Source organism: Dreissena polymorpha, chromosome 1 (assembly GCF_020536995.1).
Source record: "Dreissena polymorpha isolate Duluth1 chromosome 1, UMN_Dpol_1.0, whole genome shotgun sequence".
Taxonomy (NCBI): domain Eukaryota; kingdom Metazoa; phylum Mollusca; class Bivalvia; order Myida; family Dreissenidae; genus Dreissena; species Dreissena polymorpha.
This window is the reverse complement of record NC_068355.1, coordinates 60,558,994-60,574,673: the sequence shown is the minus strand read 5'-3', so window position 1 is coordinate 60,574,673 and position 15,680 is coordinate 60,558,994. Positions and strand designations below refer to the sequence as shown.

Here is a 15,680-nt window from a genome sequence, read left to right as displayed (position 1 = left end):
GTGATACGGAAATATCGTAAAAACTTAAGATAATTATGGTGCATCTAATGTTTTGATGCAGGGTGTAAAATGCCCAATTTCAAAGTTTAGATATGTAGTTATGTTTTAATATAAAACAACATTATAGTATTTTTAAAATAACAAAATTACTGCCGTGTGTGCAATATCACTGCAGAAACATCATCAGCAAAGTATTTATCATCCGCCAGTCAATAATTTAATACGGCATTAAAAATAAAACACAGATTACAGATTAGGTCAAACGGGGTTAAAGGCATTAAAAAAAGTCCCACTTAGCAAAGAAAAAAATCACAAAACCATAATTTTTATACGCCCGTTTTTAAAAACGGGACGTATTATAGTTTCACCCTTTGCGGGCGGCAGGCGAGCGGCGGGCGGGCGGCGGGCGCGCGGGCGGTGGGCGGGCGGCGGGCGGCGTCCACAGCAGTGTCCGCTCTCTAATTCAAATAGTTTTCATCCGATCTTCACCAAACTTGGTCAGAAGTTGTGTCTAGACAATATCTAGGTCAAGTTCGAATATGGGTCATGCCGGGCCAAAAACTAGGTCACGGGGTCACTTAGGGCATTTCAAGGATTGAGCATGGTGTCCGCTCTCTAATTGAAGTAGTTTTCAACCGATCTTCACTTAACTTGGTCAGAAGTTGTATCTAGACAATATCTAGTAAAGTTTGAATATGGGTAATGCCGGGTCAAAAACTAGGTCACGGGGTCACTTAGTACATTTCAAGGATTAAGCATGGTGTCCGCTCTCTTATTGAAGTAGTGTTCATGCGATCTTCACCAAACTTGGTCAGAAGTTGTATCTAGACAATATCGAGGTCAAGTTCGAATATGGGTCATGCCGGGTCAAAAACTAGGTCACGGGGTCACTTAGTGCATTTCAAGGATAAAGCATGGTGTCCGCTCTCTAATTGAATTAGTTTTCATCCGATCTCCACCAAACTTGGTCAGAAGTTGTCAATATCGAGGTCAAGTTCGAATATGGGTCATGCTGGGTCAAAAACTAGGTCACGGGGTCACTTTGTGCATTTTAAGCATTTAGCACCGTGTCCGCTCTCTAATTGAAATTAGTTTTCATCCGATCTTCACCTTTTGTCTAGATGATATATATAGGTCAAGTTCAAGTTGTCCAAAACCTTCGAACGGGCGTATCTTGTGACAGTTTGGCACTCATGTTCTTTATACATTACACGTATTGCGTTCTACACAATTTAGCATTAACATTTATTCATTGTTCACGATATCCAGGCTATTAAAGGGACTTTTTTTTACAGATTTTGGCATTTTTTTATTAGAAGCTTTAAATTAATAAATGCAAATATCGGAATTAACAACTCCACGAATAAAGCAAGAAACAATAAAGAAAGAAAAATGTCATCCAAACCTCTGCTCGAACCACTGACCCTTTGAGTAAATTCTAACGCTTAAACTACTAGGTCATATACATAGGATCTGGCACGAGTTGTCATATCATACCATATTTTATTAAACGAGTATAGGAATTTTGGCTCGCTTACTAACGAATTTCCTGGGCGAGTTTAATAAAATACGGTATGATATGACAACGAGTGTCAGATCTGTTTTATCACATGCTTTTAAATGAGCTAATTAAATAAATATTTACGCAAACATAATGATAAATCTCGAGTATCGTTTACATTTCCTGGCGTCATTTGGAATGCCTCGGATTTTAAAAAGCAACATAACAAAATGCGATTGGCCAATAAACGAAAACTAAGCCAATGAAAACGCTTACAAATGCTGTATTACACATGTGTAATATAAAAAAATATGTAATGGTTGTATTACATTGGAAACAGGGTATAGCATGTGATAAATGCTAATACAGATTATATGGAATTCTATACTTTTCATACGGATTCTAGATAGCGACACAAAATGTAATGATAACAAAAGAACTCTCCAAATTATTCAATCGTTTAGCGTTTGTAACGCTTTATAATTATATTCAGGTTTTTAAATCGTAAAACGATGCATATAGTGGATATTTTAGATCCTGGGTTTGTTCAGTATTATTGCTATCTCTAACAAAACAACTACGTTCTGCGTGGAGTTTTTAGGCCTTCTTGACCGATCACGTGTAGGGATGTTTTCTGTTACATTGCCTGAGAGTACTGGTGTCTGTTGAAAGCAATCATCCTTGATGACAACTGATTGAAACTGGTTTACTAAGATCTAAGCGTTGCCATTGGAGTCGTTGACAATGTAGACCTGCATTGATAATTATAAATGATGGTCTACTTTGTCAACGAGAAATTATGTTAAGATGTCCCTACTCTGCCTGTCGGATTATTTTCCTTTTGGAATTTTCTATAGTTTTTCCAAAACTTCGAGGTTCTAGCTCTTTTTTATATAGTGGCGTGCTTTTTTCTTAATTACTTATTTTACTTTTCTCGTGATTAATGGTGTTGAGTTTGAGTTGATTTCATTTTTAAAGGGATGTTTGCGTTGATGGAAGCAGTAAAATCTTCTTTGAAAGACTCCCAAAGTTCGTGGACAGAAGAGTTGTTGTTGAACATGGTGGCGATGATTCCTGATATTTCGACAGCTTTCACATTTAAGAGATCCCAGTATGCTTTAGAAAAAATGTAACAACATCTTTGTGTAGAACGGTTTGGTGTTTGAGTCAGCAACAACTATGCCATGGTCCTCTCAGGAGAATTCGATGTGGAATCGTGGGGATATTTTTTTAAAATAAGGTCAATGAGTGTGTTCTCCCTGGTGGGGTTTCCGTAGAATTGTGTAAGGTTGAAGTCAGTCGATAAGTCAATGGGCACATTTTGGATTTCTTTGTCCTGGCATTAAACAGAAAATATCGTTTATTAAAACCAAGCCACCGCACGTAAATTTCTTTAAAGTATGAACAAACGATTTAAAGGAACTTGTTCACGGTTTGGTAAATTGACAAAATTGTAGTCAATTTAAAGTTAGAATATTGCAGTGTTTTATGGGACCCAATTCCCCAAACAGACTTTAACCGCCTAGACGGTGTCCAGCAATACGTTGCCAGGTTCATCATCAGACACTGCGGCTACCGACAGTCTGGTTATGTCACAGAAATGCTACACAAGTTGGAACTCCCATCACTCCAAGACAGACGGCGTGCCCACATGTTTACGCTCTTGTACAATGTAGTGAAAGGGCAAGTACCGGCCATTTACATTGAACACTACATTATGCCTTTTATGCAATACGCGGACTATATCCATTAAAACGCAATGTGTAACCTTGTGAACAATAATTCCAAGTACTTCAAAACAATTCCACCAAACTCTGTCATCTTTTAATATGCATTGTTTTTTTAAAACCGTGATTGATTTGAACAAACTTAGTGACGGCATTGTGAACTTTGTAACAATAGAAAGACAATGCATCAAAACATCGATACTGTAACATCGCGCACTACTATACACCTTAGAGTAAAGGCCAGAAGTGGTCTCTTCGACGTATTCATCCAGATGGAGACATGCTGCGGATATGTTTTACCATTAAGAAACATTCAGCCAAGAGTGTACTGGTATAATTTTTGTTACTTTTTGTTAAAAGTCTAGGCTAGATTGAACTTTACCGGTACGCAGTTCAATCGTCCCAAAGTCTACATGCTCGCATGTGAAGAGTCGCACAAATAAAACTTGCTCAGTAAGATCGTCTGGGCCTTTATAAATGATTACCCATGTTAACATTTTCTTAATTTTTAATAAAATAAGGGACTTGGTGTGTGTAGGACTTTGACACATTGTACACAATATTAAATGAAGATTTTTCTCTTTACTTCTAGGTGACGAAAACCATATTTCCTGGCCCGTTTTGCAATCGGCAGTAGGGCTGCGTTTGTGATAATTCACAGTTCTCCCCCTTTTATTTACATATGATACTGTTGTGAAATGGAGCGAAATCGAATTTAATGCCCGAGTAAGCTAGATCTATTAGAATAAAAATGTCCTCTAAAGCTGGAAGAAATGAAGAGGAGGACATAAATAAATATTTTTCAAAGACAACAGAGCTTGTCAAGTATGGATGGGGAGGTAAAATTATCACAGTTTTGTTAATTCGGATGCTGCAATTTAGTTTTCGGACAGTTGTCGAATTTCTTGCATTTATGTGCAAATAAGTTTGTATTCCATTTACGCGAGGTCAGCATTAAAGGTAATCGTGACTACTATGAGAAGACCTGTAAATAAACTTTTAAATGAACACTCAATGAATGGCCTTTTGTTTAATTCTTTAAATAAGTCCGCTACACGAATTAGCTACTCCTATAAATATGAGGTCGATTTACATCGACCTCATATCGTTTAACGTTATTTTGCAATAGCATCGTTCCGACATGAATTCATGTCGGAAGCTTTAACGGTATCAAATTCATATAACAGCACAGAATAATCATGCAATAAATTATTAAACATAAAATATAAACATTATTTTACTAATTGCATTAGAAAAATGTTTATACAAACTTACAAGTAATGATAGTCCAGACCTTAAAACACTACCACTGTTCAAATTCCATATTGTTGCCATATAGCACTTTGTAAATTGAAAGTTGCATAATGTTACCTCATTGGTCGGTTATAAATACATTGTTTCTCTATATATAGTATTCGATTTAGACGAAAATAATAATTTACGTGGAATGTCATATTAGTTTTCCATTAAAACTTTGATCTTGCTGTGTGTGTTTATGGACGTTATTAATTATGTTATACTTATTTTTGTATTTCATTAAGAATTAGAACGTGTAGCCTTTTTTGTTAACTGTTTTTAGCAAACGATTCGCGGCTTAATAAGACACGGAAAATAGTTAAAGCGACACTTTCATTTAAAGGTTTAATGTGAACAATATTAAATGAAACCTTTTTTGGTAGTAATATATTTTATTGACATGTTAAATTCGATACTTGAAAAGGTGTTTAGTCTTTAAAAAGATGTCGCTGATATTGTTAATTTCAATAACTGTTAATATGCTTAATGTTGTGTAAGAAATTGAATAGTTTCACTGAGTTTTATTCCCGCCTAAAATCCGATATCGTAAAACGCGCAACGGTTAAGAATAAGGTCTAAATAAGTTTAAGTATTCAGATCTGAATATCAGCAGCTGTGCCAGCTGGAAGCCCCGTTTTGGCTTTAACAACCGCAAGCGAAACAACATACTTTTTTAAGTCTTGCACTTAGACTCCATGATCACAAGTATAGGTCCCTGCTGTGGCGTATGACACCATAGTGTTATTTAGTATTGGTCGGCACAGTATCTGATCATAACGAGACAATTGGTTTGTGCTGAACACAGGGGCAATAAAACCACAGATCTATCAATAAACAAGATTATTGAGATATCTTTTATTGAACACCGCGATAAAAATGCTCAAACCACGGACTCTAGATTACACGGATAAGAAACATGGCAACATTCTCAGAATCATCACTGCTATATGTGTAATCACCTAACAGTTCGTCTAAAAATAATTTATATATTTGAGTTGAAGACGATGTACTGTTGTATAAGTCTGAATAAACTATCTGTCTGCCTGTCTAAATCAAAGCCGTCATCGTCCCAGTGAAAAATAATCTGATTTTGAATAGTTGAACATGATGCCCTAATGTCAAAATACGAAATGACCCGCGTAACACCGACCGTGATTTTCAAGAATCTTTAATAAATTGATAATTTAAGGTAAATAACATTTCATATAATTATACATAATTCCCTCGTTGATAATTAACAGCAAACGGTGAATGTTTTGACACCCATTTTATTTCAAGTATGCATGCAAAGCCGAATAAAATCGAGAGGGTCCGCTATATACGCTGTTTCATCATAAATTTAACACCCTTTCTGTGTTATAAACAAGAGCTGAAATAGTTAATTTATTAAGATTTATTTATAATAAGCTTTATTGATATGTTTCGTGAACAAAATACTACAATATATCATAAAAAATATAATAATCATGGCAAAGGAAATTCAATGGCCGGTTTCTAAACAAAAGCATAATCGCCAAGACCGTAGCATCAGTTCAGTGCGTTAGGAACGCGCGCTACTTTCTTCCGCCTTCATTCCTTAATTACTTTCGTTTTTAAACAATTTTTTTTCTATCGTATACATAATTCTATTCTCCTAAGCAAGATGTAATTTTTAAAACTGAACTCCAAATATAAACGCTACAAATTGGTATTAAGTACGAACATGTCAACCGTAAATCTAGATTCTAAAACTCCAAAACGGTATGATATTTGCAAAAGTTAAAGTTATAACTCACCGGGCTGTCGAAATCAGAAGAACGCTACAAATTGGTATTAAGTACGAACATGTCAACCGTAAATCTAGATTCTAAAACTCCAAAACGGTATGATATTTGCAAAAGTTAAAGTTATAACTCGCCGGGCTGTCGAAATCAGAAGAACGCTACAAATTGGTATTAAGTACGAACATGTCAACCGTAAATCTAGATTCTAAAACTCCAAAACGGTATGATATTTTAAAAAGTTAAAGTTATCATTCGCCGGGCTGTCGAAATCAGAAAAAAAAACTTAATATATATTTATATATCTGTTTACTACGTAACGTAAGCTTTCTAATGATATATAATTTGTCAAAATCGGCCGAGAAATGAAACTATAATTCAACAAAAGACGTGAGTGGGTACATCAAAATGTATAACCTCGGCGCTACGCTGTACGCTAATTGTACAAAATCGATAGCCACAATACGGCAAAACGCGCGGAGGTAAAACATAAAATGTGTATTTCTTGTGTTTATCTCGCTATAAATCCATTAATAACAACGGGAATATACTAAAACGTATATTTTTGAAAGAGGAATTAATAAGCAACAAGATAATGTATAAACCAATAAAATCGGATGAATTGAATTTAAGATTGAATTTACTACAGTAAGGGTCAAATACTCGATTCATCTCCTAACAATATACACTCCGTGATACAACTGGTAGTTTTAACACACACATATAGGTTCCATTTAATTAAAGAGTACAGAAAGCTAAAAAGTGATGTGGTTTGTTGTACAACAACAATTGGTTATGTGTAACCTATTCAAAAAATAATTTCGTTCAAGATAATTCAATGTAATTCTATAAACGACAAACACACGAAGTGTGTTGTGTATGTTTATTTTAAAAAATGTACATAAGTGGTTTAAAAGCACAATTTTTACACATTTAAGAGGTAATCGCTCACATATATGTCTAATTAATGATAATTTTATGCATTAGCAAAGATTTATCGAGAAAAACTGAAGTTTTAGTTGAACTCAATTTGCTATAGGAAAACGACGGTAGCCGTTTAGACGTAAGCGGGGTAGCTTACGTCTAATTATTTGGACTAACGAATTAAAGGGATACTGTGTGTGATTGGGCTAGGTTTTTGAATGTGTTAATTATCTCATTCAATGCATGTGAATGATTGACTTTTTATTATTGTGCGTAAGAGTGACAACCAATAAAATAACGCATTCAAACATTTAATTTATTTATTATTTTCATAACATGAATACGGTACTTTTGGTAACTAAACAATTACAACTTTTTAGAAATGCAGCATGTTATTAAACAATTGTCTTAATTACATATCTGTGTAATATTTAAAATTTCAGAACTGCAGATATACCAATACATGCACTTATAATATATTGAGTAAATTGTATTTTTATTATATACATTTATCACATGTTTGTACATGTATAGTAATTGTTTTTTGTTTTTTCAATGAAAGATGATTGAGTTTATTTTGGGCATGCAATGTTTCATATTATTTTCAGAATTTTTTAGCAAAAAAGTGCAATTAGCGAGTCTTTGTTGTAGTATGCCTTTTTCTAGGGAAAGGTTTGACAAGCTCATTAAAATAAAGATCGTCCCTGAAATTCTGTCATGCCATTGAAGCACTACCTACCTGTTGAATAGGCAGGTAGTTCAAGTTAATTGTTAAAACTGTTGAGTATGGCAACAAACAAATAAACATAATAATGTAAAAAACGCTTGATCTAAAGGACAATTTTTTTTACATATACTACTACCATAACATTTATGACCAACATGTATTGGAAACTAGAGTAGCCAGAAAAAAATCAATTAGTAGGTGGTGCCTTACCTATTATTGAATTATTTTCATTGGGTAATGATATATTGTCATGAATAAAGATGAAGTATTAAAAACAATAGTGCCTGTCACACAAACATGATGTAAAAATTATCATTTTTTAATAGATTCTGGTAGATTTGGGTAATTTGAGTTGCCCTTAATAAGTTGTGTTTTTATTCGAGGTTATTGCCATTTATGGAAACTTAAAAATACCATTTATGTAGAAAATGTATTGTTGATACCTTTTCCCCATTTTATTTCCCCTAAAATTGTTGGTTGACTTGAAGATTTTTAAAGAAAACAAATATGTTCCCTCTTAGTCTAACAGAAGTAATAAAAAACTAACTTTGGTCCTTGCCTGATACCCATAATTGAATGTCTCATTTTGGCAGTGCTCCAGCTAGGCCTAAATTGAAGGGTGCCCCGCCCTGCCCTCCCGAACTGTCGCCCTGCCCTTTTTAGTTCCCCCCCTGCCCTTAAAAAAAAAAAATTGTGTTACATATGATAATTAATTAATCTCTTATTATATTACAAGTTATTAATGTATTCTTTGTTGTTAACATTATATTTTAATGGTTTAATAATAATGGGAATAATATATTCTAACAATTATAATAACATAAATTAATATGCAACAGGAAGCATTCCAGAAAAGCCAGCGTGGTTAATTAATTGATTAATTAATTGAAAGTGCCCTTTTGACAAAACACTGCACGTCGAAAGTGCCCTTTTGTCAAAAAAGCCCCCCTGCCCTTTTTAAATCCTAGCTGGAGCACCGTTTTGGAATACAATAATTTAAATCAGCTAAGTAAACAGTATCAAATTTAAAGAATTCAAGACTTTAATTACATGCAACAATATAATAATGAATAATTTTTCAACCATGTAATACAACAAATTGACAATCGCATTTTGCAATTTTGCAGGTGATTCACGTTTTTTTCTATATTTTCCATTTGTATCTCTGTTGCAGATTTACCAGTATTGTTGTTTATTTGCCTGTATCACTAGACAGTCACCATTTACTGTTTTAAAGGATGTTTGTTCTGACAACAGATATGTCACTTAGAGCCTATCAAGTAGCTGGGGTCAACTGGATTATTGACAGAGTCAGCAATGGACAAGGCTGCATTCTTGGGGATGAAATGGGCCTGGGAAAGACATGCCAGGTATATGCTTACATATGGAAATAACCAGAGCTAAATAGGCAGGGTTAGGTTTTGCATGGCCGATTTTGTTTCTTGGAAAACATAGAGAGTGAATTAGCCATCTATTATTGTTGTTGTTGTTGTTGTGTAAAAATCTCTTTTACTTTAATCTTGTTTCGAATTTTAATATGAATAATACACCATTCCTTAAAACCTTATTTACAAGTGAAAGTCTTAACCATACTTTCATTTTTAGCTCAGCTGTTTTCGGAGAAAACTCGAGGTATTGTTATAGCCTGCTTGTCGTGTCATGTCGTCCCCCGTAGGCGTCGTGCTAAAACCTTAACATTGGCTCTAAAATCAAAGTGCTTCCACCTACAGCATTGAAACTTCATATGTAGATGCACCTTGATGAGTTCTACATGCCACACTTATTTTTTTTGGTCACTAGGTCAAAGTCACTGTGACCTCTAAAAACAAAAAATCTGACAAGCTTTCATTTATTCAAAACGCAGATGAGCGTTGGCACCCATTATGCGGTGCTCTTGTTAAATTAAAGAAATTTATTGAAACATTCACTAGACTGGCATGACTTTTCAATCTAACTCCTTTTTAGTTGCACATATCTTTTGGTATTGTTCCCCACTGATTATTCTTGTTTTTTCACTGGTTTAAGAGATATTAATATACATTAAGAAGGGACATTTTGTTCTTTACAGACGATTGCTGTTCTGACTTACATTCATGGAAAGTCTGCATCACGACACCCTCATCTTGTTGTCTGCCCTAGATCAGTACTGGAAAACTGGCAGCAAGAATTCAAAAGGTAACCAGTGCTCAAGATAATCTCTATATAGAGGGTTAATGCACACTCATAGCAGAATTGATGGTTGTAATTGTTAATTTGGCCCAATAGTTACAGGGCTAAATGTACTTCATTTTCAAAGACATTCATTTGAACTTCATAAATTAATTTATCTTCTTTCTAAAAATGCAGAAATAAAAACAAAGCCCTGTTTTCAAAAAAATATGTGGAAAGGTTGTGTTCTAAATTATTTCAATAAGTATAATTATACTTTTTGAAATTAAATATTTTAATGTACTCTGTGTTTTCTCATTGACATTTGCCAAATCTTAAATTGGGTTTAAAGCCCCAAAGCCACTTATGCTTTTCCTTGTAGTGACCATTTCAAGGCTTTGACCACAGTTTTATTCATAGGGGTTTGTTTTTGTCCTGTTTTTATGCCCCTGGTTCGAATGATCAGGGGTATGTTGTTTTTTGCCTGTCTGTCTGTCTGTCATTCATTCATTCATTCATTGTGTGCGTCCCTTTGGTCTTATTTATAAGACGCGCAAAGAATTTAGAGATACTATTTATATGGGCTTAATTCTTTGGAACGTCTTATCGGGGAAAAGTCAAAAATATGTTGGAAACCAGAAAGTTTAAATTTTCATCGATTTGCATATAATTGCAAAATTACATTACCAACTCATTCAGTTTTAGTTCAGAAGTCCATTTTTACCTCAAATATCGTCGAATTGAAGTTGGAAAGGCATACATTCTTCAGTTAAACTTCTGCTTAAATCGCAATCCAATCACTGACCTGTAGCCATGTCATGAAACTGATTTGAATATGAACCAATCAGATGAAGGCATTACGGTGTAACGTGTACGCATAATTTTATTTAACATGAGCTTTTTATGTCTCCCACTATAGTAGTGGGGGACATATTGTTTTTGCCCTGTCTGTTGGTTGGTCTGTTGGTTGGTTGGTTGGTTGGTTTGCGCCAACTTTAACATTTGCAATAACTTTTGCAATATTGAAGATAGCAACTTGATATTTGGTATGCATATGTATCTCATGGAGCTGCACATTTTGAGTGGTAAAAGGTCAAGGTCAAGGTCATCCTTCAAGGTCAAAGGTCAAATATATGGGTCAAAATCGCTCATTTAATGTACACTTTTGCAGTATTTCAATATTTAAGATAGCAACTTGATATTTGGCATGCATGTGTATCTCATGGAGCTGCACATTTTGAGTGGTGAAAGGTCAAGGTCAAGGTCATCCTTCAAGGTCAGATGTCAAATATATGTGGCCAAAATCGCTCATTGTATGAGTACTTTTGCAATATTGAAGATAGCAACTTGATATTTGGCATGCATGTGTGTCTCATGGAGCTGCACATTTTGAGTGGTGAAAGGTCAAGGTCAATGTCATCCTTCAAGGTCAGAGGTCAAATATATGTGGCCCAAATCGCTTATTTTATGAATACTTTTGCAATATTGAAGATAGCAACTTGATATTTGGCATGCATGTGTATCTCATGGAGCTGCACATTTTGAGTGGTGAAAGGTCAAGGTCAAGGTCATCCTTCAAGGTCAAATATATGGGTCAAAATTGCTCATGTAATGTCAGTTCTGCAATATTGAAGCTAGCAATTTTATATTTGAAATGCATGTGTATCTCATGGAGCTGCACATTTTGAGTGGTGAAGGGTCAAGGTCAAGGTCATCCTTCAAGGTCAAACATCATATAGGGGTCAAGGTCATCCTTCAAGGTCAAACATCATATAGGGGGACATTGTGTTTCACAAACACATCTTGTAACACCGACTTTTACCTAACTAGATCTAGTATGCTAATCTTTGTCGATTTAATAAGCATATGTTCAAAACAGATATGGTGCATTTCTATTCACTGTTCTAAGTTTCAGCAAGTTTTTATGCATGTCTTTTTCGCACCTCTGTCTGTGTTGTTTTATTTACTTACATCCTACGTTACATAGGAGGACGGTATACTGTACGATCTGTATCAAAATTATTTGTGTACAGTATAAAAATAAAAGATGTAATTTATTTCAGAACTTTTTAAATGTCAATTTAGAAAAAAAAATAATGCTAAATTAATCCAGAAAAGTATAACATCGGTTTACTATGTAACGCTCTGCACCACAACAGACGAACGCAAACTGTATTTAACGCTGTTTATTCTCCCACTTTAAACCAGATGCTTTACATCGAGGTCGTGTTATCGATTTATATCTACACAGCGAGCGAATCGAGAGATATTGAAAAATTGAAAATTGGTTGGAATTTAATTGATCAGGCGTGCAAAATTCAAAGTGTCATTACATAATTTCTACGGAACATTATCGAGAAATGAATTATCTACACAGGTATGTTAATATTATTGCAATCGGTTGATATTAAGTGTCTTATATCGGGGCTTGAATGTTGCGCACAAAATCCTTGCGCAACAATAAAGACAAAGAACAAAAAATTCCCACCATTAATTTGGTCTTTCCCCCTTTGTACGCTCCAAATATTACCCATATAAAAAGTAGCTTAATATTTAAGAGTGTCAAAAATTTGGACTCTGCGTCCCTTTAACTTTAACCTTGCTCATAACAAGTGCTGATATGATTGATATCCTGCTGATGCAACTCGAATTTTGATTTGTTATGCTCCCTCAAAAATTTTCGTTGGACCATAATAGTCGCCCAAAATTTTTGGGGGGAGCATAATAGTTGCCGCTTCGTTTGTCCTTGCGTGTGTCCGTCCGTGCACAATTTTGTCCGGGCTATTTCTCAGCAATTAATGATCGAAATTCAATTAAACTTTATGGGAAGCTTCACTACCAAGAGAAGATGTGCATATTATCAACCGGTTCTGGTCAGATGATTTTTCACAGAGTTATGGCCCTTTGAAATTTTTTATAAACTGTACATATGGTGCAATTATTGTCCCCTAACTACTGACTGGAATTCAATGAAGCTTTATGGGAGCCTTAACTACCTTGAGGAGATGCGCATGTTATTTGTGGGTTCTGGTTAGATGATTTATTTAGAAAGTTATGGCCCTTTGAAATATTTAAGTTGCTAAACCATCCATCGTATTATTTTGTACAAAGTTATGCCCCTCAAGACGTTTTCTTTTATCTGAATATTTATTGCAATATTGTGACAAGAAAAACTTTGGGGAGCATCACCCGTCTCCGACGGTTTCTTGTTTATATTTGTCTCAGCTTTTTGAAGGAAAGAATGTACATGTACCACCATTTATTTTTCTGTGCAAGCTGTTTACATGGTTTATATTAAAATCAATTTTCTAAACTCAGAAACTTTTTTTAATTTGGCTTAGTATTATGTCCATTTGCATCCTTGTAGCCACAAGACATACACAGTTGAAATATGGCACATCTTCGTTAGAAGGATGCTACTTTATTTCTAGGCCTTTTCCTGACATGTCTACAGGTCCGTTAAACGGAACCTTTCACAAAACAAAATGTTTAAACAAATTCCAATTAAAGAAAACAAATACAATTTGGAAAAAAGTGCATTATGATTATTATATCTCAATTTTATTTCAATTACATTTTTTAACCAGGTTTTCCGAAGGAAAAAAACTGGTTATTAGATTGGCGAATGCGGGCGGGCTGGCGGGCTGGCTGGCTGGCTGGCGGGCTGGCGGAATAAGCTTGTCCGGGCCATAACTATGTCGTTCATTGTCAGATTTTAAAATCATTTGGCACATTTGTTCACCATCATTGGACGGTGTGTCGCGCGAAATAATTACGTCGATATCTCCAAGGTCAAGGTCACACTTTGAGTTCAAAGGTCAAAAATGGCCATAAATGAGCTTGTCCGAGCCATAACTATGTCGTTCATCGTCAGATTTTAAAATCATTTGGCACATTTGTTCACCATCATTGGACGGTGTGTCGCGCGAAATAATTACGTCGATATCTCCAAGGTCAAGGTCACACTTTGAGTTCAAAGGTCAAAAATGGCCATAAATGAGCTTGTCCTGGCCATAACTATTACTTTAATTCACTTAATTTTGCTCTTATAATTTGGATTATTTATAATTTGGATTATTAAAAAGAGTTGTATTAAATCACCGTAGTTAAACCCAAATCAGTGGAATTTCGGCTTGAAAAAAGCACAATCCCATAATTTCCATTTTTCCAAAAAAGTGCCAGGAAAAGGCCTGATGACAGTGGTGTTATTTATAGAATTGCATGTCATAGATTTAATTAACATTCCAACTTTTTTAACCTATGTTAGCAAGTGCATATATTATACTTTTATTGAAATTTCTGAAAGATGGTAGTGACCTTAAAACCACTCTTTTTGAAATGTACAGGTTTGCCCCTGGCTTGAAAACTCAGATATTTATTGGAGAGAAGGAGCAACGCCAGGAACTTGCAGCAAAAATCACGAAAGAAAGACGCAAGGGTCACATTGAGTTTGATGTACTCATCACCACATATGAGGTAGCTAGAGAGGTTAATTTAAGGTTAGATAGTTAACCTTTTATCACTTAGATACGCACTGTGATGCATTAATTGTCATCCCTTAGAAAACCAAAATAAATGAATGACCAGTCTTACTAGATTCATGTTTTAAAGGCTTAATTTTATGCCTTATGATACTGAGGAGCAGCAAAGCACATAAAAACCTGAACAGACTGCGAGTTACTCGCACGTTGTTCTGGTTTTTAATGCTGGTTGCATGTAGCTGTATTACCATTTTCTCTTTGCTTTTCCACTCTATGTAAGAGGAAAAAGGTTAAATGGAGAAAAATATTGGTAATAGTGAATATTTATTGGTGTTTCTGTAACTTTCATGGTTTTTCATTGCAGTGTAATTTAAAGGTAAATAAAAAGGACAGTCTACTGCTTGGCTTATTTTCCAGAAAAAAGTGAATTATGTTTCTTTGTCTTTGTCTTTTTGTCCACAGATTGTAGGTAATAAATTGGGTTTTTCTGTTTCAAAACATGTGTTTGCACAAGTAGTATATTTTTTTTTCCATTAACAAAAACTACTGTATTCTGTTGCTATTTTTCTTGTTCATTGATATAGGGATAATACACGTTTTCAAGGGCATGATCATCTGCAGGCGCTCGAAAAATCTGTTCCAGGAACGGATTTTGAGAGCGCCTGCAGATGATCATGTCCGAGAAAATGTGTATTTTCGCTATTATTGCATAAACAAATCACACATACCAAAATAGTTTTAAATAACAGTGAAATCAATATGTTTTGTTCATTCAACATCGACAAAGTAATTTGATTATTTCAATACAGTTAAAGGTTGTGTTTTACATATGCCTCACTCTGTCATCATCCGAAATGACGAGCCCTTACCTTCGGATAGGCAGTTTTTGATTTAAAATGTGTTTAAACAGTGGATTAATGCAAAGTTGAAATACAGCCGCGCAAAGTTAGAAATGAGGAATTAATTTGGAATTTACAGCAGGAACATTGAAGGTACATAAACACTTACATTTCCAGCATAGTCTTTTGAAAATGTTGAGTTAATAACCTTAACTTCATTGACGTTGCCAATAAAATAAAGCTGTTGTCAAGAGAGTGCAGATAGTATAACTTGAAA

At 34.8% G+C, this 15,680-nt stretch overlaps 1 protein-coding gene across 2 annotated transcripts in view; it reads left to right on the top strand.

The window, feature by feature from the left end:
• The first annotated feature begins 3,903 nt into the window (after positions 1–3,903).
• Positions 3,904–15,680, top strand: part of LOC127882330 (chromodomain-helicase-DNA-binding protein 1-like) — a 61,482-nt gene continuing 49,705 nt past the window's right edge. For both annotated transcript variants that reach the window (XR_008050509.1, XM_052430902.1), the window contains exons 1-4: positions 3,904–4,067; positions 9,193–9,305; positions 10,004–10,110; positions 14,430–14,559. Coding sequence is in view for 1 of the 2 variants with exons in the window: in XM_052430902.1 (XP_052286862.1) it covers positions 3,980–4,067; positions 9,193–9,305; positions 10,004–10,110; positions 14,430–14,559 (438 nt within the window). In the remaining variant the exon portion in view is untranslated. The remainder of the gene's footprint in view (positions 4,068–9,192; positions 9,306–10,003; positions 10,111–14,429; positions 14,560–15,680) is intronic.